Below are 26856 nucleotides of genomic sequence, written 5' to 3' on the forward strand. Positions count from 1 at the left end.
TGTTGAGATGGAGCCCTTGGGTGTAGTTCAGGGCCAGTTCCCTAATAGGAATGGCCTTGGAAAAGGCACTCACAGCCTCCTCGAGTCTGTTTCTTCATTTGAAAAACAAGGCAAGTCCCAAAATATCTTTGCTTCCTATCTTAAAGGTTTATTTAAGGAAAGCCCTCTACACCACCAAGGGATTTCACGGTAAGCAGCTCCCTGTCTTTGCATCTGGAAGGTTCTCTGCTCCTTTCATCTTCACTCCTGCTGTCACTTCACTGACACATAATTAGCAGTTTGTGAGATGCTATTTAGATTTTCTTTGCATTTCACGTTCTGTTGTTAATTCTCTGTGAGGCTGACTGATTTGAGGTGATTTAAAAATCTAAAGCAGAAGATGCTCTGCAACAGTGCTATCTTAGCATGAAGGATAAGGACATAAATAAAGGTGAAAAAACACTAAAGCGATCAGAGCTCCTGCTGATGACTTCATTCTACCAACACAGATACAACAACTTCCAAGAATCAGGAAAAAAAAGGGAGAGGCAAAAAGGGAAAAACAATACATTTATTAAGAGGCATGAAAATGCATAAACTCATTTATAAATAAATGTAGAATTTACCCAGTGAAAAAATAGCTAAAATCCATGAGTAAGCTGGATTTTGTATCTGAAATGATTACATATTTGATCTCCAATAATTTCCTCTCCAACATGATCTCTTAGTAGCAGCCATTTTGCAATGACCATAGAAAAAGCTGTTACCAAAGATTGTCACGTGAGGGGAAATTTTTCAAGAATTTTCTTTAAAAATGAACCAGTGCAAACAAATTCAGATTATAAGGGATACAGTAAGACCTAGGGCTTATCTTCAGAAAAGTAGAAAATAAAAATCCCAAACATTTATTCATTAAGAAATGAAAAAGCAAACTACATTTTGATCATTGAAAAATAATACATATGGATATTATAAAACATTCTTAACCAGTAATTGTAATAATTACACTTATAAATGTTCATTCAAGTACTAATGTTCAATAAACATTCAAATCCCCATTAAAAGTAACACTAGATACAGACATACGTGGACAATACTACTTCTGATTTAATGACAACAAAAATCACATCAACAGAAGGCAAGTGAACCTTAAAACACTGTATTTTTTTTGTATGTAAATGATTTTTCACAGTCTGTGTATTTTATCTGTGAGAACCCAAGGAACATCTCACAACAGCTAATTAAGAAGTCCTTTCTATAAAATAACTTTTGATATTACAGAAACAAACATACCAGAACACAAGTTGAGTTTAAAACATAACAGGGCAGAATCTGTTTTCTTTGGCAGGAAATTATTCATTCCTTACCAAATGTTGGTTTGCTGTTGTGTGGACACTATGAAAACACTTTTTGGTGTTTACCAAAGACCTATGAAATCATCTGAAAAGGTTTCATTAACTATGGTACCGTGATAACAGCGTAGCGCTTACGTCAAAGTTGCGCCGAAATCAACCTGGTTTCCTTGATTACTGTTGTTAACAGATCTTCCTTCAAAAAGCTCCCTCCTAATCCTGGCCTGAGTCTCAGGTTTTAATAAAAGTTCCTTTATCTGTTTCACTTTGGACTTCAGACCCATCCTTTCTCGACGCAAAGCTTCATTAATTAAGTCCCGGAATCCAATAGGTTTCTTGCCTAGGGGAAAAAAAAATTATATAATACATTTTACATACAAATGCCAGTGAAAAACATTAAATATGGCACACTGACTTATCAAAAGAAGGCTAAAAGAAACCTTTAAAATGTTGCCCACATGTTATAGAAAAGGTTGCATTTTGCCAAAAATATATAATTTGCATGAAACGAATTTACGGTAAATAAAAATCACTGCATAGCCACAGCAGACATAGGACAAGTGTGAGACATTATGGACTGACAGTATGGAAAACGATTTCAACAGTGATTATTTTAAACTTAGCACTTGTTAGCTGTGTGTGTGTTTTGGCCTCAGGTAAAGTGGTCAAATGCCCTGCTAAGCAATATAAATGGCAGTATTCCATTTATGGCAAGGCCCCTTCCAAGGCCTTTAATTTGAGTCCATGAGGCATAACCCAAAGTCCCCTCTCCCTTGGCCATGGCTGAGGGTAAGTGAAACTTGGGCCATTCTTTCATAAGTGAGTTTCCTCTGCTAGCCACGGCACTCCATTCTCTTCTGTTGTGCTTCAGAAATGCAAACACATTGATCACGAAAGTATTAGGCAATCTCCACAGCTTGGACAAGAGACATTTAAACAGCACAATGCAAAGTAGTCCGTTGACTCAGCAGAGGGGAGCCGGATGCTTCTCACGGAGCAGCGGGGGGGCCTGCCTGCATTGGGGTCTCATTTCCTGTTGTTGTCACTGTCAGTGCCATTCCTATCAGCCTCTTGAGTTTTCACAGAGCTCCCATCCCCTGGCTTGCTTTTGTTCTGTGTTTCTTCCAGATACTGCTGGACAGCCTTGAGCACCGCGTTCTCCACCAGCCTCTTACTGAGCCTTACCAGTTCAGCATCATCAGGCTCACCTCCATTCTTATCACCTACATTCCACAATAGAGAAGAGAGATCACTGAGGTCATATTGCCATAGAAACTTGGCATGCAGGGGCCGGCTAGTTCAGTTAGTTAAAAAGAGCAAGTGTCCTTCAATCTGGCAAATTGGATCTGTAAATCCAAGAACACTGGTGTGGCTTTTCATTAGGTATTTGCAGAAACAGGAGACTGCCTATGCCTGAAGATGTCAGGTTGAAAAGCAGTTCTTTAACCCCACTCCAAAAACATTCCACCTAGCAATGCTTGGAGCTTCCTATTTCTACATGGAATTTTTGTCCTTCTCTCATCCATGGCTATTTGCTACTGTTAAAGTCCACGCGCCCACCACCTGGAGCCTCAGACATGTGAATTCACCAACCAGATCTGCATCTGCTTTTCCTTCGCCACTGATAAATGTCAGGTGATCAAGATTTCCCAATCAACTAACTACTTGGGATCACTAGTTGTTTAAATGATTGGCCCATAGATTGGTTGTTAATAAACTCTCAGCAATTCCATGAAGACAAAGGCAGTTATTCCTGCTAGGAACTGGTTTAAAATAAACTTGTAAAATTAATATTCTATGTAATCTCGGTGCTATCACTGCAATTTCAGAAATAAGAAACCCTTCAAGAGTCAGGATGACGATAGTAAATTACTAGATGTTAATATTTTATAGCCATTTTATTTCCCTGCTAGTGATGATCAAGGTTTAATTATTCTACCTTTCATTTCACCTTAAAAGGGCTGGTTCTCATCTATTCCTATGCTACACATTTCCCACTCACTCTCTTCCATGTCTCCATTAACTGGGGAAAAAGAGCAAGGGACTCATCTCTCATGCCCATTCATTCCCTAATCTTCTTCCACGAGCTGTGGACCCAAGAAGGCAGATGAGTGGAGGCAAAGACAATGCAGCACCTAAATATGGTAAACAAATACTAACAGATCTCAAGGGAGTGACAGACAGCAATATAATAATAGTAGGGGACTTCAGTATTCCACTTTCAACAATGAATAGATCATCCAGATAGAAAAACAGAAAGGAAGCATTGGATTTGAACTATACTTTGGACCAAATGGACCTAAGAGACATATACAGAACATCCAGCAGTAATCAAAACAGTATGGTATTAGCATAAAAACAGACACATAGACCAACTGAACAGAATCTAGAGCCCATAAGTAAACTCATGCATAGATGGTCAACTAATGTTTGACAATGGAGCAAGAAAACACAATGCAGAAAGGACAGCCTCTTCAATAAATGGTGCTGGGAAAAGTGACATCGACATGCAAAAGAATGAATGAAATTGGACCCCTATCTTACACACACTCACAAAAATTAATTCAAAATGGAATAAGGACATAAACATAAGACCTGAAACCAAAAAACTCTTGAGAAGAAACCAAAGGAAAAAAAGTTCCTTGACACTGGTCTTGGCAATGATTTTTTTTGGAGATGACACCAAAGAACAAACAATGAAAGTAAAAATCAGCAAGCGAGACTATATCAAATTAAAAAATCTTCTGCACAGCAAAAGAAACAAACAACAAAATGAAAGGACAATCTACAGAATGGGAGGAAATATTTGCAAGTCACATATTTGATAAGGGGTTAATATTCAAAATATATAAGGAACTCCTACAACTCAATAGCAAAAACACAAACAATCCAATTTAAAAATGGGAAGAGGACCTGAATAGACATTTTTTCCAAATAAGACATACAAAAATGTCTAATAAGTACCTGAAAAGGTGCTCAATATCACTAATCATCAGGGACATGCAAATCAAAACCCCAGTGAGATATCACCCCACAACTGTTAAAATGGTTATTATCAAAAAAACAAGAGATAACAAATGCTGGCAAGGATGTGGAGAAAAGGGAACCCTTGTGCACTGTTGATGGGAAAGTAAATTGGTGCAGCCACTGTGGAAAATAGTATGGAGGTTCCTCAAAAACTTAAAATTGGAATTACCATATGATCCAGCAATCCCACCCACTTCTAGGTATATATCTGAAGAAGGTGAAATCACAATCTCAGAGAGATATCTGTACTCCTATGTTCACTGAAATGTGTTTCACAATAGCCAAGACATGAAAAAAACCTGTGTACAATGATGAATGGATAAAGAAAATGTGGTATTTGTATAAGATGAAATATTATTCAGCCATAAAAAGAAGGCAATCCTGCCATTTGTGACAATATGGTAGAAGTTTAGGGCATTGTGCTAAGTGAAAGATGGCAGACAGAGAAAGAAATACCGTGTGATCTCATTTACATGTGGAATCTAAAAACACTGGACTCAAAAAAACAGAGAATCAAACGGTGGTTTAAGCAGGGGCAGAAAAATGAGGAATCCCGGTCAAAGACTTTTAGTTACAAGATGAATAAGTTCTGAGGATCTAATGGAAGCACAGTAACTACATTACCAATACTGTATCATATACATGAATATTTGCTATGAGAGTAGAGCTTTAGTGCTCTCACTACAACAACAACAAAATATAATTAGGTAAAGGTAAAGGATGTGTTAACTAAAGTCTCTGTGGCAAATATTTTGCAATAAATATGTGTATCATATCATCACATTCTATACCCTAAACTTACACAATGTTATATGTCAATTATATCTCAATAAGCTGGGGAGGAAAAATAAAAACTAGAATGCTCACTACATTAAAATCACCTCATTTTTGGAATATTACCCTTGGCCTCCAGGAGGCAAAAGCCCAGTGTTACACTTGCATCCTTAGGTCTGGGACAGGTAAATACTGAGGGTCTGAGCTGGAAGATGGATATTGTTTTCTATGCTTATATGTAACAGGGATTGAAATACAAAAGCACATATGCTAAGGGAGAGAACTGGCCTAAAGACCTCCTTCTGAGCCCCACTTCTATTTAACACACGTCCAGGACCAACTCTGCTTATAACCATCATTCCTAGCACCATCCAAGCAGATGAGAGATAGGTTAAAGACCCATCTAGATTTTCTACCAGTGCAAGGCCTTAGCAATTGCTTTCCCTTAAAGAGTGGCAATGTGGCACCCCAGATGACCAAAAGTTCTAGGTAGAACCTTTGAAGTGCAAAATATGCTTAGAATTGAGTAAGCTTCAACTCTGTGATATCTACATAGAAGTAATTCAACGTAAATACGTCAGGATATTATTATTAAAATAAAGATAAAGAAATTAATACCACATTTGGGGGCACTTTAAGACTATTTTTATCAGTAAGAATAAATGAGTATATTGTGTAATACTTACAGGATTTTAGCTTAATCTTACAAGACAGTGTTTATATAACTGATACCTCCAAATGTGTTACCTACCTGGAACTATTTGTATAACGGCTCTTCAAACTTAAAAGGGAAAAAGTCACACTGCAAATGAAGGGACACTTTTTAAGTACCCCCAAAACACTGGGAATGACTGCAGCTGCCACCCTACTGTGCTCAGCGCCCAGGCCAGAGGCGCATTCCTCCGGGCTATTCCTTACTCTGGTCAGCTTTCAGGTAACATCAGTCATCATATCACTGACACTCACTAGTTGTACTTGATCCTAGTCTTTACTCACTCCTAAGATGCCTCAAGTCACATCATCTGTGTTTCTGAGATTTCTCTCGGCCTGCTACGAAGTGCTCTTGTCACTTCAAACACTCAGAGATTGAAAACACAAAAGTTTTCCCACGAAAAGTTATTTTTCCCTTCTGATTTCCCATTTGTGATTATGCTTTTATTATTATTTTATTATCCAAGTCAACCAAGCTCAAAACAAGACGGACACTGTCTGATTCCTGCATTTCCCTCATTAACTCCTTTACTAGCCAAGCCCCATGAATGTGCTTTTCACAATTTGTCTTCTCCTCAATGCATTTGGTATAACACCTTTAGCTTAATATTTATAAACTGTCCCTTTTAGTGTCCATTGTCTCTACAGAAAAATTTAAACTAGTCTTCCTAAGCTTTCTAAAGTTGACTGTTGGTGATCACCCACCAGCACCGTGCTCCCGCTGTCAGCTTCCAACATCTCCTCAGGTGCCTCCACATCATCCTCTACTTCTAGATGGCCCTCCCTTTCTCTAATTAAAATCCCACTACTACAAGAAGCCTTCCCTGACTAACCCAGATGGAAGTGATGTGCTTCCACTGGATTCCAATAATTTTGGCTGCACAGATAGTACATGGTCATTTGGTCATTCATTCACATATGCACTGAGGACCTAAGATACACCTGGCTATTCCAGCCTATGGGGATACAGCAGAGAACAAAACAAAGCCCTACTGGTTTTCCTTTCTTAGTTTCTTTACAAATCAAGAGCCTTATTTATTTATTATTTACTTGATTTATTATTCAACAACTACTGATTGAGTATCCGCTCTGCTAAAGACACAGTCTTGAGTATAGAAACCATGTCCTAGGTTCTCAGTTATCTTCTACTCTGCTAATGTGTGGCACAGCTTATTGAATACAATAAGAGCTTGATAAATATTTGTCAGTCCAGTGAATTGTTGATTAAAGTCCTTGAAGGGAGTACAACATTTAAAAATGTTCCCATCCAAAGGCTTTGGGATGCAGTGAAGGCAGTCCTGAGAAGAAAATACATTGCAATCCAGGCCTATCTCAAGAAACAGGAAAAATCCCAAATACAAAATCTAACAGCACAATAGAAGCAGAATGGCAAAGACATCCTACACCCAGCAGAAGAAGAGAAATAATAAAGATCAGAGCAGAAATAAACAATATAGAATCTAAAAAACTGTAGAGCAGATCAATGAAATCAAGAGTTGCTTTTTTGAAAAAATAAATAGAATTGATAAACCTCTAGCCAGGCTTCTCAAAAAGAAAAGGGAGATGACCCAAATAGATAAAATCATGAATGAAAATGGAATTATTACAACCAATCCCTCAGAAATACAAGTAATTATCAGGGGATATTATGAAAAATTATATGCCAACAAACTGGACAACCTGGAAGAAATGGACAAATTCCTAAGCACCCACACACTTCCAAAACTCAAAGAGGAAGAAATAGAAAACTTGAACACACCCATAACCAGCAAAGAAATTGAATCAGTTGTCAAAAATCTCCCAGGAAATAAGAGTCCAGGACTAGATGGCTTCCCTGGGGAATTCTACCAGACATTTAAAACAGAGATAATACCTGTCCTTCTCAAGCTGTTCCAAAAACTAGAAAGGGAAGGAAAACTTCCAGGTTCATTCTATGAAGCCAGCATTACTTTGATTCCCAAACCAGACAGAGACCCAGCAAATAAAGAGAACTACAGGCCAATATCCCTGATGAATATGGAAGCAAAAATTCTCAACAAGATACTAGCAAATCGAATTCAACAGCATATAAAAAGAACTATTAACCATGATCAAGTGGGATTCATTCCTGCAATGCACGGTGATACAAATCAATGTGATACATCACATTAATAAAAGAAAAAATAAGAACAATATGATCCTGTCAATCAATGCAGAAAAAGCATTTGACAAAATTCAGCATCCTTTCTTAATAAAAACCCTCGAGAAAGTTGGGATAGAAGGAACATACTTAAACATCATAAAAGCCATTTATGAAAAGCCCACAGCTGATATCATCCTCGATGGGGAAAAACTGAGAGCTTTCCCCCTGAGATTGGGAACACGACAGGGATGTCCACTCTCACCGCTGTTGTTTAACAAAGGGTTGAAAGTGCTAGCATCAGCAATCAGACAACAAAAGGAAATCAAAGGCATCAAAATTGGCAAAGATGAAGTCAAACTTTCACTTTGCAGATGACATGACATTATACATGGAAAACCCAAGAGACTACCAAAAGTCTGCTAGAACTGAAACATAAATTCAGCAAAGTCACAGGATACAAAATTAATATACATAAATCAGTTGCATTCTTATACACTAATAATGAAGCAACAGAAAGACAAATAAAGAAACTGATCCCATTCACAATTGCACCAAGAAGCATAAAATACCTAGGAATGAACCTAACCAAAGGTGTAAAAGATCTGTATGCTGAAAACTATAGAAAGCTTATGAAGGAAATTGAAGAAGATACAAAGAAATGGAAAAACATGCCATGCTCATGGATTGGAAGAATAAATATTGTTAAAATGTCAATACTACCCAAAGCAATCTACACATTCAATGCAATCTCAATCAAAATTGCACCAGCATTCTTCTCAAAGCTAGAACAAGCAATCCTAAAATTTGTATGGAACCACCAAAGACCCCAAATAGCCAAAGTAATATTGAAGAGTAAGACCAAAGTGGGAGGCATCACAATCCCAGACTTTAGCCTCTACTACAAAGCTGTAATCATCAAGACAGCATGGTATTGGCACAAAAACAGACACACAGACCAATGGAATAGAATAGAGACTCCAGAATTGGACCCACAAAAGTATGGCCAACTAATCTTTGACAAAACAGGAAAGAATATCCAATGGAAAAAAGTCCCTTTAACAAATGGTGCTGGGAGAACTGGACAGCAACATGCAGAAGAATGAAACTAGACCACGTTCTTACACCATTCACAAAAATAAACTCAAAATGGATGAAGGACCTGAATGTGAGACAGGAAACCATCAAAACCCTAGAGGAGAAAGCAAGAAAAAAACCTCTCTGACCTCAGCCACAACAATTTCTTAGTTGACATATCTCCAAAGGCAAGGGAATTAAAAGCAAAAATGAACTACTGGGGCCGCATGAAGATAAAAAGCTTCTGCACTGCAAAGGAAACAATCAACAAAACTAAAAGGCAACCGACAGAATGGGAAAAGATATTTGCAAATGACATATCGGACAAAGGGCTAGTATCCAAAATCTATAAAGAGCTCACCAAACTCCACACCCGAAAAACAAATAATCCAGTGAAGAAATGAGCAGAAGACATGAATAGACACTTCTCTAAAGAAGACATCCAGATGGCCAACAGGCACATGAAAAGATACTCAATGTCACTCCTCATCAGGGAAATACAAATCAAAACCACACTCAGATATCACCTCACGCCAGTCAGAGTGGCCAAAATGAACAAATCAGGAGACTATAGATGCTGGAGAGGATGTGGAGAAACGGGAACCCTCTTGCACTGTTGGTGGGAATGCAAACTGGTGCAGCCGCTCTGGAAAACAGTGTGGAGGTTCCTCAAAAAATTAAAAATAGATCTATCCTATGACCCAGCAATAGCACTGCTAGGAATTTACCCAAGGGATACAGGAGTGCTGATGCATAGGGGCACTTGTACCCCAATGTTTATAGCAGCACTTTCAACAATAGCCAAATTATGGAAAGAGCCTAAATGTCCATCAACTGATGAATGGATAAAAAAATTATGGTTTATATACACGATGGAATATTACTCGGCAATGAGAAAGAATGAAATCTGGCCATTTGTAGCAACATGGATGGAATTGGAGAGTGTTAAGTGAAATAAGTCATACAGAGAAAGAGATACCATATGTTTTCACTCTTCTATGGATCCTGAGAAACTTAACAGAAGACTGTGTGGGAGGGGGAGGGGAAAAAAGTTAGAGAGGGAGGGAGGCAAACCATAAGAGACTCTTAAAAAGTGAGAATAAACTGAGAGTTGATGGGGGGTGGGAGGGAAGGGAAAGTGGGTGAAGGGCATTGAGGAGGGCACCTGTTGGGATGAGCACTGGGTGTTGTATGGAAACCAATTTGACAATAAATTTCATCTTAAAAAAAATGTTCCTATCTCGCTATAAGCATAGCACACCCTGGCCAGAGATTTAAATTTAATAAATTTAAAGCAAGAGCAGAGAATTCCAGAATAATCCAAATAGTCATATAAAAATATCCAACCACTTTGTTTGATAAACCTGGTCAATGACAAAATATCCAGTCTATGTGACAAATATTAACCATCTACAATTACTAACCAATCAACCAAAAAAGGAAAGAAATTTATAAATCAATCTTCCAGATCTTTCCTGAATTCTTGCCTCCACCTTACGATTTCCACAAAGCATCCTCAGACTACCCATGTTAGTTCAAGGAAGACCCGACTAGAAGGTTCATCACAGAGCCCTGCAAGTATGTAGCAATTCAAAAAATGTGTGTCTTCATTCCAGTAAGACCTTATTCATATTCCCACTTTCAACAGGCTTAATTTAACTTAATTAACAGGAGACATGTTAAGATTCAAGTTATACTGTATTTTTCTTCTGCCTACGACTTGAATGAATGTATCTGTCTCCATAGTGACCTCTAAGATAAATGGCTAGCTTCCTTTTACCTGAAGCATAGTTAAAAATGGCAGTTCGACATGCCACTGCAAGGTACACAAACTATCTTTTGATATTTCAACAAAGGTACACACGAAAGATATTCCCAATGTGTGAAGCAAAATCTTGATAAAATTTTCTTTCTTGGTTTACTTGGGTTATTTAATATCATACCTACTTAAAGTGACAGATTAACCTTTGTCTTTGACACTGTTATTTTAGAAATCTCCCCAGAATATCTTCAATCAATTTCTTAGGATAGTACTAAAAATACAAAAGAAAGGCAAGGAGAAATTCTGTTAGGCCCACCAAATACAGTACTGTCCCTAAAAGGAGAGACTTAAATTTTCAACAAATTTCAAGTAAGTGATTCCACACTCTAAGAATTGTAACACCATTAATCCACTGTATGTACCCATGATTCTGTTTGTGTTTATATTACCTGAGATCTCTGATACCAACCCAATGTAGAGATAAAATTTATTTTTGTGGTCAAAAAAAGAAGTTCCTTTGCGGCCACAAAAATATTTTCTACCAACTAGAATAATTTAAGATCAACATTAATATGGTTCAGCTGTTCTTATGTGTGAGCTAATTGCTTATTTGATGTCATACAATGGGCTCCAGAAACCATCACCATCCCCCACCTACCACAAATATCTAGGCCTATTTGTGTTGACAAGAATAAATCATGCTAATATTTTTTAAAAGTGAACAAAAGAAATTTTTTCTTACAGTGCCATGTAAGACCAAGGAAGAAAGTACAACTACATTAAACGTATTAATTGTCCCAATCAAAATCCCAGCAAATTATTTTGTGGGCATCAGTGAAATGATTCTAAAGTTTCTATGGAGAGGAAAAAAATAACAGAATAGCCAATGCATGTTGCCAGTGCAATATTAGAGGAGGAGAATAAAGTTGGAGGACTTACACTATCCAACTTCGAGACTAACTGTAAAGCCATAATAATCAAGACAGTCTGGTATTGACAAAAGAATAGACAAATATATTACTGGAGCAGAACAGAGAGAGCCCAGAAATGGACCCACACAAAAACAATCAACTGATCTTCGAAAAAGGAGCAAAAGAAATACAATCAACCAAATGGGGGCAAAGACAGACTCTTTAACAAATGATGGAACAATTGGACATCCACATCCATGCACATTAGTGAATCTAGACAGAGACCTCATGCCCTTCCCAAAAATTAACTTAAATGCATCACAGACCTAAATATAAAATGCAAAACAATAAAACTCTTAGAAGATAACATAGGAGAAAATCTAGATGACCTTGGGTATGACAATTACTTTTTAGGTAACACCAAAGATACAACCCATGAATGAAATAACTGATAAGCTAGACTTCACTGAAATTAAAACCTCTGCTCTGTGAAAACAAAGGAAAATGTCAAGTGAATGGGAATACAGGCCACAGACTGGGAGAAAATATTTTAAAAAATAACTATAGTCCAAAATATGCAAAGAACTCTTAGAACTCAACAATAAGAAAACAAACAACTCAGTTTAAGTTGGCCAAAGATCTTACTAGAAACCTCACCAAAGAAGATACGTAGGTGACAAAGAAACATATAAAAATATGTTGCATGTCATATGCCATCAGGGGAATGCAAATTAAAACAACAATGATACATCACTACACACCTATTAGAATGGCCAAAATCCAAAACACTGACCACACCAAATGCTGACAAAGATACAGGGCAACAGAAACTCTCATTCATTGCTGGTGGGAATGCAAAGTGTTTCAGCCACTTTGGAAGACAGTGGGTGTTTTTTTCATAAAACTAAACATATTCTTATCATACAATTCAGCAATCATGCTTAGTATTTACCCAAGGCAGCTAAAAATTTATGTACACACAAAAACCTACATGTGGATGATAACAGCATCTTTCTTTCATGTTAACGTAGTTCAAATTTTAATTTATTTGTTTAAAGCCTCTTTTTCATAGTTGCCAAAATTTGGAAGAAACCAAGATGTCCTCCAGTAGGTGATAGATAGATAGATAGATAGATAGATAGATAGATAGACAGATAGATAGACAGACAGACAGACATGTCCAGATAATGGAACACTATTTGGTGCCAAAAAGAAATGAATCAAGCCATAAAACGACATGAAAGAACCTTAAATGCATATTACTAAGTGAAAGAAACCAACCTGAAAAGACTACATACGGTATGATTCCAACCACATGACACTCTGGAAAAGGCAAAACTATGGACACAGTATAGAAAGATCAGTGGTTGCCAGGGGTAGGGGAGGAGAGAGATTATTAAGCAGAACACAGAGGATTTTTAGGGCAGTGACAATACTCTGTATTATACCATAATGATGGATATATGACATTATACACTTGTCCAAATCCACAGCATGTACAACACCAAGAGTGAACTATAAAGTAAACTGTAGGCTCTGGGTGATAGTGACCGGTCACCCATTGCAGATTCACCAATTGTAACAAAGTATCACTCTGGTGGTAGATATTGGTGGGGGTGGGGGAGGTTATGCATACATCGGGAGCAGAGGCTATCTGGGAAATCTCTGTAGCTTCCTCTCAATTTTTCTGTGAACCTAAAACTTCTCTTAAAAAAATACTGAAATCTTAATTAAAAAAAAAAAGTTCTCATTTTCTCACATCCCAACTATCCAGGACGTCCCATGCTATCTGAACAAAGGCTTCCCAAGCATCTTCTCTTTACTTGTACCATTTTGCCCTCCACATTCCTTCCACATAACTGTGCCCTCCTTAGCAGCAGATTTTTTTGACTGAGCTCACCTTTTCTTTCATCTACCCAGATAAAAAGAAACATTAATGTAGATCTGTAGGCTATTCAAAAAATTGGGGTGACACATCCAATTCCTTTGCATACCACCTACAACTCATCTATGATGAGGGACAGATCAAGAATTGTCCCCAAGTGCATATTTAAACTCACATTGTCCTTGGGCATTCTTCTGCCCAATGTATTAGCTGCAACACCCCAGGAAATAGAGTTCCTGTAAACAGAGCTCCTCTCCTCTTGCCAAATACCAAGATTCCTTCCCACCCCCGATGCACGCACGCACACACACACACACACACACACACACACACACACCAGAAAATTTTAGAACTAAAACACCAAGGCCATATTTTAAATATTTTCTAGAATATAAATTTAAAAAGGAAAAAAAAATCATTCCTCTGTAAGTTTTATTCCAGATTCAGTAGCACAGAATACATAGGAAAATGATTATGCTTTATGTGAATAAGGGACAATCCCCCCATCCTCCAAGGGATTCTGGAGATCACTATACTATATGTCCCTCCACCTACCCCACTCTCACCATTTTTAAATTGGAGTTGGAGGAGGGGTACCATGCAGTTATACTGAGTATCACTAATAGCTTTGAGGGGAAACAGGGGAGATAAAGTCCCAACAGGCAGTCGCCCTGCAACCTAAATGGGCTGGGCATGACCCATCCACACGGCCTTGGCCAAAGCTGTCATGATGACAAACAGTTATGGGCCCCTCCGGCTTTTTGTTAGCACACCCGGTGCTGGCACCTCCAGAGTCTTCACTTCCCCCCATTTTTCCCCAAGTCACAGCCTGAAGCAACCCCCCAATCCACATATCCTTGTAGGAACCTTGTAGGATCCTTGCAAACACTCCAAATCACATGGCTTAGGATGCTTTCTATGACTTGTGTCCTCAAGACTGCTCCCTGTACAGTCATATCAGAGAAGGAACAAGACATATTTGCTGGATGTTTGTAGGTCAAACAGCCTACCAAAGGAATCTTTCCAGACATCACAGAACAGCCTCGTAGAGACTTCTCTTTTTCATCTATCTGTAGCATTAGTTTTTCTGAGTCCACATTATAATCCACACCGTTCTCTATATAATCTCTGCTGTGATGTTGTCATTTCTTCTTGGAAGCTTTGGTGATGAGCTAGAACTACAGGTGGTGATAAGACAGAACTCCTAATATGTGTGTGCAGAGGGAAAAATATATACGTAAGAGTTTGAAATCCAATTCTGCTATGTCTGCACAGCCTTATTCACAATCTCCCTAAACCTAAATTTCCCTTTACTAGGCCACTCATGAGGATAATACACATTGCATTGTTGTTTTAAGCATTAAAGATAAGGTATGGACAGTGCCTAACGTTGTACCTGGAACATAGTAGGTTCTCAAAACATGGTAGCTATTTTATTAGTACACTTTATACATGTATTATGAACAGATCTGAGTTCAATTCATTTTAAGAAGAATGAGTTCAAGGCCTACTATAAGCCAGTCACTAATTTACTCATTCTATTAAGTGCCCACTATGTGCCATTTCTAAGTATTTAAAAATAAATAAAATCTAGTCTCTGACCACACAAAAGTCACCCTAGGAAGATGACCAAGAAAGGATGATTGCAAAACACTAGGTTAAGTGCTGTAACAAAATATGTTCAAGGTCCAGTGGAATTGGGACAGGATAACAAGGTTAATTTTCACAAAGGAGATATTTCGGCTCAGTGAATGGAAGTTTTCAGGCAGGGGGTAGAGGGAGTAGGAAGGTTTTTCCAGACATGACAAAGGCATGAGTGTGTGTTCAGAAGACGGAAAATGCATGACGCATTTCAAGAACTAGAGGTATTTCCATGGTACTGGAGTAAAGAGTTCAGAGTGTCATGGGTTAGGGCGGGGGTGGTACAGGAGGCAAGAAGGCCTGGACAGCAGGTATAGATGAAGGGTCCTATGTACCATACCACGCAGTCTAAGTTCATTCTATAGGCAACAGGCAATTACTGAAGAATTTCAAGCATAGCCATTTTTAGCAAATTCACTGTAATAGCCATGTGGAAAATGGAAGGAGGATTTGAGAGGGGCAAAACTAGAGACAGGTTTTTACAGTAGACAAAAAGAGAAACAACGAGGCCCTGAACTATGGTAGATGCAATAGAAAAGTAAGAGACACATTACAGAAAGAGTTAAGAAACAGGAATATTAGAAGACAGCCAATTTAATTAGAAGAAGGCTTTAAGGAAAGAGGAAGGGGAAAAAATATGAAAAAAAAAAGTGAAAAAAATATGAAGAAATATGGCCAAAAATGTTTGAAATTCAATAAGAACTTCAACTCTAAATTCAAGAAGCTCAAAAATATCAAGCTTAAGAAATGTGAAGAAAATCACACCAAAGAACATCATGATCAAGCTGCTAAAACCAATATTAAGAGAAAACCATCAAAGCAGCCAAAAGAAAAGGGATGCATTATACACAGAGGAACAAAGACAAGAGGATATAGCAGATTTACTCGTCAGAAACAATGCAAGCCACAAGACAATAGCACAACATCTTTAAACTGCTAAAAGAAAAAGAAAAGGCAATATAGAATTCTTATTCCAGACACATTATCTTTCAAAAATGAGGGTGAAAGATTTTTTTCAGACACATAAATGCTGAGTTAATAATCAGCCAACAAGTGCTGGAAGAAATGTTAAAGGAAAAACCTGAAGCAGCAAAAAAAAATGATACCAGATAGAAATCTGGATCTACTCAAAGACATGAAAAAAACTAAAACCTGTACATATGTAGGTAAAAATTAAAGACTTTCTCTTTCTTAATCTCTTTAAAAGACAACTATTTTAAATGGAGTTTATAAAGTATGTAGAAATAAAGTATATGGCAACAATAGCACCAAGACTGAGTGGGAAACAGAAATAACTGTTCAAAGGTTCTTATGTTAAGCGTGAAGTGGCGTATTATTTGAAGGCACACCATCGTAAGTTAAGAATATAGATTTTAAAATTCTAGAGCAACCACTAAAGTAAAAACGAACAAGAGGCATAACTAATAAGCCAATAATAAACATAGTATGGAATCCTAAATACTTAGTACAAAATTAAGGCAGTAAAAGAGGAGAAAAAAGAACAAAGAGAAGATAGGCCAAGAAGAAGCAAGGTGGGAGATTTAAACTCAGAAATGAGTTTGAACACAGAATGGGCTGAACAGTCCAATAAGGTGTTAAAAATTGTTAATATGGATGAAAGATAAGAATCAACTATGATGTCTGCCAAAAATCTACTTCAAATATAAAAACACAAAAAGGTCTTTAAAGGTAAAAGGATGGAAAATGATGTATCTATCACGCTAACGCTAGTCAAAAGAAAGCTAGAGAGTAAATAGCACACAAAGCAGATTTCAGAAAAAAGAGCATTCCCTGAGATAAAGAGACATTTTATAATCTTATGGAAATCAGTTCATCAAGAGGATATAAAAACCCTAAATGTGTATGCACCTAATAGCAAGAGCTTCAAAGTATCTGAAATAAAAACCGATGGAACTGAAAGGATAACAGGTTATCCACAATTAGAGTTTGAGATTTCAAGACCCGTCTTGTAGTTGACAGAACAAAGAAAGAGAAATACGGTAAAAATATATAAGACTTGAACACTAGTAACCAAATCCACCAAAGTGACAATTTATAGAACACTCCTCCCAATAACCACAGAACACACATTCTTTTTAGTATACAGAAACCTTTACAAAAGGAGATCAGGTTCTGAGCCATAAAACAAGTCTCAATGAATTTAAAATTCTCAAACTCATCCAATGCATGTTCTCAAACCATGGTGGAACCAAATAAGAAATCAAAAATAGAAAGATGGAAAACCCCCCAATTATTTAGAAATTGAACAACACAATTCTAAATAATCCATGCTTTAAAGAAGAAATCAAAAGAAAATCAGAAAATATTTTGAACTGAATGAAAATTAAAACACAACACATCAAGTTTGTAGAATACTGCTAAAGCTATACTTAGAGGGAGATTTATACCATTTTATGTTATATTAGAAAATAAGAAAGGACTGAAATCAAGTTATCAAAGCTGCCACATTAAAAACATAGGAAAAGAGAAGAAATTAATCTCAAAGTAAACAGAGAGAAGGAAATAATAAAGATAATAGCAGAATGAAACAAAACAAATACACAATAGAGAAAAACTAACAAACCAAAGGTTAGTTCTTTGGGGGAAAAATTAATAAAATTGATTAATCTCTATCCAAATGAATCAGGAACAAAAAAACAAGAGATACATCTTACCAATATCAGGAAAGGGAAAGAGGACATCTCCATCAATTTATAAACATTAAGAGGATAATAAGGAAATATTATAAACAATTTTATGCCAATAGATGCAACAAACTAGATGAAATGAGCAATTTCCTTAAAAGAAACAAACTACCCAAATGTTCAAGAAGAAATGAATAATTTAAATAGCCATATTAAAGAAACTGAAATTATAGTAAAAAAAAAATATCTTTCAACAGATAGCTTCATTATTGGTAAATTCTATCAAGTATTTTACAAAGACATTTTACCAATTCACAAAATCTTCTGGAAAATAGAAGAGAGAACACTTCCCAATTCATTCTATGACACCCAAGCCAGACAAACTGTGAAAACAAATCTATAGAACAATATCCCTCACAAATAGAGACACAAAAACTTTTAAGAAAATACTGCCAAATCAAATATAGCAATGCATGAAAAAGATAATACATCATAACGAAGAGGAGTTTGTTTATTCCAGAAATGCAAAATTGAGTTAACATTTGAATATCAGTATAATTCACCATACTAACAGATTAAATAAAGAAATACAATCATCTCAATATTTTCAGAAAAAGAATTTGACAAAATTTAATACTCATTCATGATAAACATGCTTAGCAAACTAAAAATAGAAGGAAACATCCTTAGGCTTTAAAGGACTTCTATGAAAATCTACAGCAATGTCATACTTACTAGTAAAAGATGATTTTCCTCTGAGGTCAGAACAAGATAAAGATTGGCTCTTACCACTACTCCTCAGTGCTGTACTACAAGTCCTAGCCGATGCAATTAGACAATCAATCAGTCAATCAATCAATAGTAAAAAAAAAAAAACACACAAAAAAAACCCTTGATTGAAAAAGAAATAGTAAAATTGTCTTCGTTCATGGTATATATGATTATCTATCTAGAAATCCTAAAGAATCTACAAAAATATGTTCAGCAGGGTCACAGAATACAAGGACTATATACTTTTTTAATAATTTTTTTTTTAAAGATTTTATTTTTTTTTTAATTTTTTTTAATGTTTATTTATTTTTGAGACAGAGAGAGACAGAGCATGAACAGGGGAGGGTCAGAGAGAGAGGGAGACACAGAATCTGAAACAGGCTCCGGGCTCCGAGCTGTCAGCACAGAGCCCAATGCGGGGCTCGAACTCACGGACCGCGAGATCATGACCTGGGCCGAAGTTGGACGCTCAACCGACTGAGCCACCCAGGCGCCCCTAAAGATTTTATTTTTAAGTAATCTTTATACCCAGTGCGGGGCTTGAACTCACAACCTGGAGATCAAGAATCACATGCTCCACTGACTGAGCTAGCCAGGCACCCCACAAAGATTATATTTTTAAAAGTCAATTGTATTTCTATATACCAGCCACAAACAACTGGAAATGGAAAATTGAAAATATATTCTTTTTAATAGCATAAAATGTAAAATACTTAGGGACAATTCAACAAAATATATGCAACACCTGTACACTGATAACTACAAACTTCCTGAAATTAAGTAGGATCTAAATAAATGGAGAGATAAACTATACTCATTGATCAAAGGGCTCAGTGGTGTCCAGCTGTCAATTCTCAATTGTTCTACAGATGCAAAACTACATCAATTACAACACCACCAGGCTTTTTCATAGAAACTGGCAAGGTAATTCTAAAATGTATATGAACATGTACTAGGAAAATGTACAAAGTACTAGAACACCCAAAACATTGTTTTTTTAAAAACAGCAAAGTTTTTTCAGACTTTTTATGAAGCTATAGAAATAGAGACTGTGAGTATTGGCATAAAAATAAATATACAGATCAATGGAACAGAACAGAAAATCCAGAAATAGACTCACAAACATATGGACAACTGGTTTTCTTTTTTTTTTTTTTTAATGCTTTTAAATGCTTATTTATATTTGAGGATGGGGGAGGGGCAGAGAGACAGAGACTGAATCTGAAGCAGGCTCCAGGCTCTGAGCTGCTAGCTGTCAGCAGCAGCTCAAACTCACGGGCAGTGAGATCATGACCTGAGCTGAGGTTGGACGTTTAACCGACTGAGCCACCCAGGTGCGCCCCAATGGATTTTCAACATAGGTGCCAAGATAATTCAACACAGAATAATCTTTTTAAAAAATAGTGCTAAGACCATGGTATAGACATATGTAAAATAGAACAATGGCCCTTATCTCACACCATATACAAAAATGGAATCATAATGGATCATAGACCTAATATAAGAGCTAAGAGTATAAAGTGTCTAGAAGAAAATATAGAATTTTTTAGTGACCTTGGGTTAGGCTAAGATTCTTAAATAGGATCCCAAAAGCACAGTCTACCAAAAAGAAAAAAAAAAAGGATAAATTGGATTTCATCAAAATGTAAAACTTTTAAGACACTGTACACTGTTAAGGAGGATGGGAAAAATATTTGCCAGACATGGCCATTAAAGAATGTGTATCCAGAATACAAAAAGAACTCCCACAACTTAGTAAAAGACAAAGAAACAAAGAAAAAAAAATGAAAATGGCCAAAAGAATCAAAGGGTTATTTCACAAAAGATATACAGATGGCCAATAAACATGTGAAAAATGCTCAACATCATAAGCTACCAGGGAAATGCAAATTAAAATCACAGTGAGATACCATCACTCACCCACTAAATTCAAAACTTAAAACACTGACAATATCAAGTGTTGGTGAGTATGTGAAGCAACTGGAACTCCTTCTTGGGGGAAATGCAAAATGGTATAGCCAGTTTGTAAAAACAGTTTGGAAATTTCTTATCAAAGTTGTTCTTATGAAAGTTGGTCATACTCTCGCCATGTGACTAGCAATCTCATTTCTAGTTAGAATTGAAAACAAGTGCAAGGAGAGCATATGGTCACACAAAAACCTACACATAAATGTTTGTACTAGCTTTATTCATAATTTCCCCAACCTTCAACTGGTGAATGAATCAACAGACTGTGGTACATCCACACAACAGAACAGTACTCAGCAATATGAAGGAATGAATTCTCATACATCAGCAACACAGGTGAATCTAGAATGTCTAATACTAAGTGAAAGAAGCTCCAGTCAAAAGCCTGCGTAATGTATCATTTCACTTTTATGAAATTCTGGAAAAGGCAGAACTATCAGTCCTGAAACAGACCAGTGGTTGTCAGGGGCTAGGGACAGGAGCAGGGGTTGACTTTAAAGGGACATAAGAGGATTGGGGGGGATAATGAAACACTTCAGTCTTGATTGTGATGGTGGTTATATGACCCTACATGCTGATTAAAACTCCCAAAAGAGTGAATTCTACTGTACGTCAATTACACCTCAATTTTAAAAAATACTGAGAACAATTTCTTCCTCATGATGAGTGACAACGTCAGGGTCTACTGGGGCAACACGTAGACTTGTGGATTGGAAGTCCCTAGTGCCCTGTCATTCTTTGCAGTTAGCATGTGGCTGATAACAAAGATGATTCCCTCAGCTCCTCTCTCTGTTCTAAAACAACACATCTCAACCGCAATCTCTCAGTCTCTCACAGCTGTAGGCTTCAGATTGTTGGTTGCTTTTCTTTGGAATCATATTCTTCTGTTGTGCTCAGTATAAAAATTTGAAAAAATAATTTCCAGTGTAACAGGGGTGGTTTCTGAGCACAAATGAAACCCAAAACATTTTAATTCTCCCCTTCAGGGTACAAAACACGTATCATTTGTCCCAATCTGCTCAAAAAGAGAAAACTGAATTGGTAGGACAGTACCTGAATGACAAGTGGCCAGCACCGGCCTGTTGTTGAAATCTACTTCCAAGGGGCACTGTACTCCCTGTGGGTTGCTTTACTCACTTGTTTTGCCTTGTATTGTTTGTAGGCTGTTCCCTATCATAAAATGCTCTCTGTTCTACAGAGCCCATGGTTTCTTTCTCCCTGAATTTTGATTCTTATAGTTGCCCAGGTTGGAATGTAAGAAGTTATCAATATCCCTGTTTGCTCAGGACGACTTTACATCATTTTGTACAAAAGTGATTGGGAGTTGCCATTTGAGCAGTAATAAAAGCAGCAGAGATTTCCAACACGAGCCCTGGTACAAAGGAGTATTGACGGAAGTCTGGTTACCCTTGGAAAATTATTCTTGTGACAAAGAGGAAATAAATGTAGTTTCAACCATGTCAAAAGCATCAATTTTTAAAATAATCATGATCAACTTAGCACGGGTAGGGGGCTAGAAAATGAGCACTGCTTTGAATGGAAAAACTTATTATGTTCATGTAATTTTTTATCATCTACTTAAGAGAGTTTTACATAAAACTTAAAAGCACAACTAGCTGGAATTAATTTTCACTTGTATGAAAATGCTCACAGTAACATACTTTTCTTCCTAGGCTGATATTCCCAGCTAGGAGTTGCTTCAAGCAAAAATAAAGGTCACCTTCCTGATCTGAAGGCAACCAACGTTCACCAAGGTTAGATCAGCAGCATAAATGCTGCCATCCATCTAATCTGGTGATATAAATCATTTTTCCTCTTTTACAAGCAATAAGGACACACCCTGGTCAAAAGGTTCCGCCGGCTGAGAAAATTCCCATTGGTGCCAGGTCACTAACAGCCATTACAGAAATACTTCCTTCCATTCATTTAGATAACACTTCACACTTCAAAGTGCTTTCAGAAACATTGCATCTGGTCCTCCAAGAAACCTCCTGAGGTAAAATAAGTGTTATTCTTCCCATATTACAAGTAAGAACAATGAGACACAAGGGATTACACAAACTGTCTAAGATCACATAGAAGTGATGAAAATCTGGAGTTCTCACTCAAAATCAGGTAGATGAGTTCATCCAGGACACTCGCCCCCAGGCAGATACACCACAGCTCTCTGGTGCACCTGCACCCTGGGGAAGTGAAGGTATACAGGAGAGCACATAAATTGGGGGTTGGTTAATTGGGGGAAAAAATTAGAAATTCAGAAAGTTTTGCTCTCAGGTTAACATTTTTAAACTAAACAATGGATATTGATGGGGCGCCTAGGTGGCTCAGTCGGTTAAACATCTGACTCTTGATTTCGGCTCAGGTCATGATCTCAAGGTTCGTGAGTTTAAGCCCCATGTTGGGCTCGGTGCTAACTGCATGGCCTGCTTGGGATTTTCGCTCTCGCTCTCTCTGTCCCCCTCCCAGCTCACATCCTCTCTCAAAATAAATAAATAAACTTTAAAAAAGAAAAAGAAAAAGAAAAGCTAAGTAATGGATACTGATTAGGGTAGTATAATCCCTTCCCTCCATCTCCAAACTTTCCTTCTTCCCTCCTTTCATGTCTCTTTCCACATATTCAGCAAGCACCCTCTGTGTGATAAGCACTGCTATGCATACAGAAATGAATCCGATATGGGCCCTGCCTTCAGGACACCTGCAATTTAGCACAGGAAGAAACACATGTTAAGAGAGAAATAAGAGATCGTGAACGCTCAGAAGGAAAGATGTACAATATAGAGTAGGTACACAAAGGACAGAATGGTCAATTCTACCTAGGGGGAAATATCAGAAGAAAATCTCCTGTAGGAAGTAAGGCTTGAGCTGGATCTTCTAAGTGTTTCTCAGGGGGACCAGGGTAGAAATGATATGACAAGTGGAAGGGGCAAGACCAGGCAGCTTGCTCAGGTAACTGCAGAACTCAGACTAGTATAAACTGGGTGGTTAGTAGGAGGGATCGAGAATGATGAGACTGGAAATGTTCTCAGGGGAGACACCGTGAAGACTCCTGTAGGACATACCAAGTAATATGCACATTCTTTCTTTCTTTTTTTTTTTTAATTTATTTATTTTTGAGAGAGACAGAGACAGAGACAGAGAGAGAGCCAGGGAGGGCAGAGAGTGAGAGGGAGACACAGAATTCAAAGCAGGCTCCAGGCTCTCAGCTGGCTGCACAGAGCTCTAGGCAGGACTTGAACCCACGGACCGCCAAGATCATGACCTGAGCTGAAGTCGGACGTTTATCCAACTGAGCCACTCAGGCTCCCCACCCATAAACCTAATTTTTAAAGTCTGACCAGCGAAAATCCAGGGACACAACTATTTGGTCAGCGTATTCTGCTTGTGAATAGTGATCAATCTGTGGACCGTATCTATCAGGCAATAAGAGTGGGTCAAACAGAGAATGTGTGATGTTAACGAAAACTTGATTATGATAAATCATTAAAATAAAACCAAGAGGAAATACGGTTTAAGGTCATCCTTGGCCATTCTTCAGGCCATGTAATAAAAATGAATAAAGAAACTGAGTACACTTCTGAGCACTGGAACCAGTTTCTCCAGCTGTAAAAGGGGACAGTCATCCTGCTCTGCTGTCCCTATAGACCACTGAGAGTCTCCAAGGGGGACAGTGTCAGTCCCTGAAGAGGGGAGAGGTGCCGAGAGGTGATATCTCCACTCACCCTCACCACCCCCACTTCCTAACACAGTCCTCGCCTGTACTGCCAACTTGTGTTCATTAAACACAGTCTCGTTACTCATTTAAAAAACAAGACAAAACTGAAGCGTGGTGAATTCCTACATTTATTGCATTAGCCTCAGGAAGAATGACTGAAGAGGGTAACTTAGGATATACTTTTCTCTTCTCAATGACCTACGACTAGCAATTTACCAGAGGCTTTCAGAAAGCATTCAGACAAAAATCAAATGATTTTAAAGTTCCCTTTGGTGACATCCACTGCTCATTAAAGTTCTCTGAATATGTGAATTGTTACAATAGGAAATTCAACTAGCATAGAATGCGCTGATGTACGTAAACATTAATTCATTTCTTGGGTCAGTTGATGTTTGCTTCCCAAGCTCTTGATCTCCAAGTATGAAAAACTGCTCGCAGCAAATAAGTCTCAGGTACGGGTTGGAAACCCGCTATATTTACCAGGGTGGACAAAGAACAGTGTCACACTGGGTTCCTCTCCAGGTCACCCTAATGGCAAGCCTGATGTCACTGGGGAAAGTGGGGCATGGAGAAGATGGTTAGAAGGAGGAGATCAGAGAGGACCTTGGTCATGTCCACCACTGCATGTCTGTCTCTGCAGAATAAGCCAGAACCTGTCCCTACGTACAGCTGCTTAGAATCTCTTCCCAGGAGCCTCAGAGGCTAAGGAGCCATGTTCCTTCAGCACCAGCTTCTTCAAAGACCTAGGATACTACACACTGAGCCCCAAGCCTCTACGTAGCAATGTTTTCATAGCACCTGACATTACTTTACTTAGCTGTAATCATCATACCTGTGGGTCCTTTTGATAATAATAAATCTACTTAATATTAAGTACCTATTACGTGCCTGGCTTTTTTCCCCACACATTTAAATCAAAAACTTACATTCTTATCACTCTTTTACCTATGAGAAAACCAAGGGTCAGAAAAGCCAAGAGACTTGCCCAAGTCTATACACCTAAATATGGCAAAGCTGGGACTCAAACCACACTCTTGCCATTATACAAGGATGCTGCTCCTTACCTGTCAACTGGAAATGTATTTTTATGATACTTTCTATATCTTTAGCACTAAAGTGAGACTTCCAAGCAGAAAATATTTCTAATGCTTCCTGTTAAGTTATAGGGTCAGAATGCCAGGACTAGAATCTTGGCTCCCCATTCACTAGCTTCGTATCCCTGTGAAATGTGCTTACCCCTTCTGAGGTACATGTTCTTTATCTGCAAACTCGGGTTAACAGTAGTTCTATACCATAGGGCTGTTGTGAAGATTAAGGAAGATAATAATACAAAGCATTCTGTATACTTCCCTGCTCATAGCAAATATTTATTACTGTTTTAGGTGAAAGGGATATTAAGAGCCTCTTTCAACTCATAAGGCTACAAGGCTATTTGTTTATGATTTCCCTGCTATACATCTCTATAGCAAACATGGTAAGAGTAACTTTCTCACTTTATACTATATATATGTGTATATACATACACACACATATACATATATGTATATTTTTTTTAAATGTTTATTTAGTTATTTATGAGAGACAGAGTGCAAGCTGAGGAGGGCAGAGAGGGAGACACAGAGTCCGAAGCAGGCTCCGGGTTCCGAGCTGTCAGCACAGAGCCCGACATGAGGCTCAAACTCACGAACTGTGAGATCATGACCTGAGCCAGTTGGACACTTAACTGAGACACCCAGGCGCCCCTATACTATATATTTTTTAAAACAATGTTGGAGTGATTGCAAACAATACATTTATGCATTGTTCCTTATGGCTTGCATTCACATTCTGTTGCAACTAAATGACATTCCTTCTTAGGTACAAAGAAGAAGTACTGCTAATTAATCTTACAAAAGGCCTTTCAGCAGACAAACGAACAAACAGATCACAGCTGAAACAGTGAGGGGCAGATGGTTTTAGGTTTCTAGATGTACCACACTGAATGCGAGGCATTGAAACAGTTATTTTCTGAAAATCCCAATTGATAAAAATAATCACGTAAGTCTAGTTTCTATGCAACCTTCCAGGAGCATGTCTACTTCAGAACGTGTATTATGCACGTGTGGTGGATGTGACAATTTTCGCAGCCTCAGCTTTGCTCTTGTTTTCCTAGTAGGGCCATTCCGTATCTTCTTCAGCCACATGCTTCTTTCCATCATTCATCTGTTCATCATCCCGTCTCAAGAAGATTTGAGATAATTAGTGGCAAAAATATATATATAGTAACAAGTACACTATAAGTAAAAAGTAAAAATCGGCACCAAGAAAAAACATAAATTGTCACAGCAAGAAAAGAACAGAGGGAAGTATAGATCACAGAAGTGCAGATCATGAGATCTGGGAGCTGGATTCTGAGCTTCCCAATATTTAGAATGAAAGGGGATGCACGGTGGTTCTTGTCAGGAACCGGAAGAGCACACACAGCACGGTTCCTTCGGGATCAGTGACTGCTCCATTGCTGACCACCCCCACAGGGTTCCGGG

The 26856-nt window shown here is 37.8% G+C and overlaps 1 protein-coding gene across 7 annotated transcripts in view; it reads right to left on the reverse strand.

Annotated features, from left to right (window-relative positions):
• Positions 1-532: 532 nt before the first annotated feature.
• Positions 533-26856, reverse strand: part of AKAP7 (A-kinase anchoring protein 7) — a 151907-nt gene continuing 125583 nt past the window's right edge. For 4 of the 7 annotated variants that reach the window (XM_019420617.2, XM_019420619.2, XM_019420621.2 and 1 more), the window contains one exon: positions 1557-2554. In XM_019420617.2, the coding sequence (XP_019276162.2) occupies positions 2358-2554 (197 nt within the window). In that variant the 3' untranslated portion in view covers positions 1557-2357. Of the gene's footprint in view, positions 2555-26856 lie in introns of all 7 variants that reach the window. The other 3 variants (XM_019420616.2, XM_019420618.2, XM_053904487.1) reach the window with 1 other exon arrangement.

This window comes from Panthera pardus, unplaced genomic scaffold, assembly GCF_024362965.1.
Source record: "Panthera pardus isolate Hobbes unplaced genomic scaffold, ASM2436296v1 HiC_scaffold_17, whole genome shotgun sequence".
Lineage (NCBI taxonomy): Eukaryota > Metazoa > Chordata > Mammalia > Carnivora > Felidae > Panthera > Panthera pardus.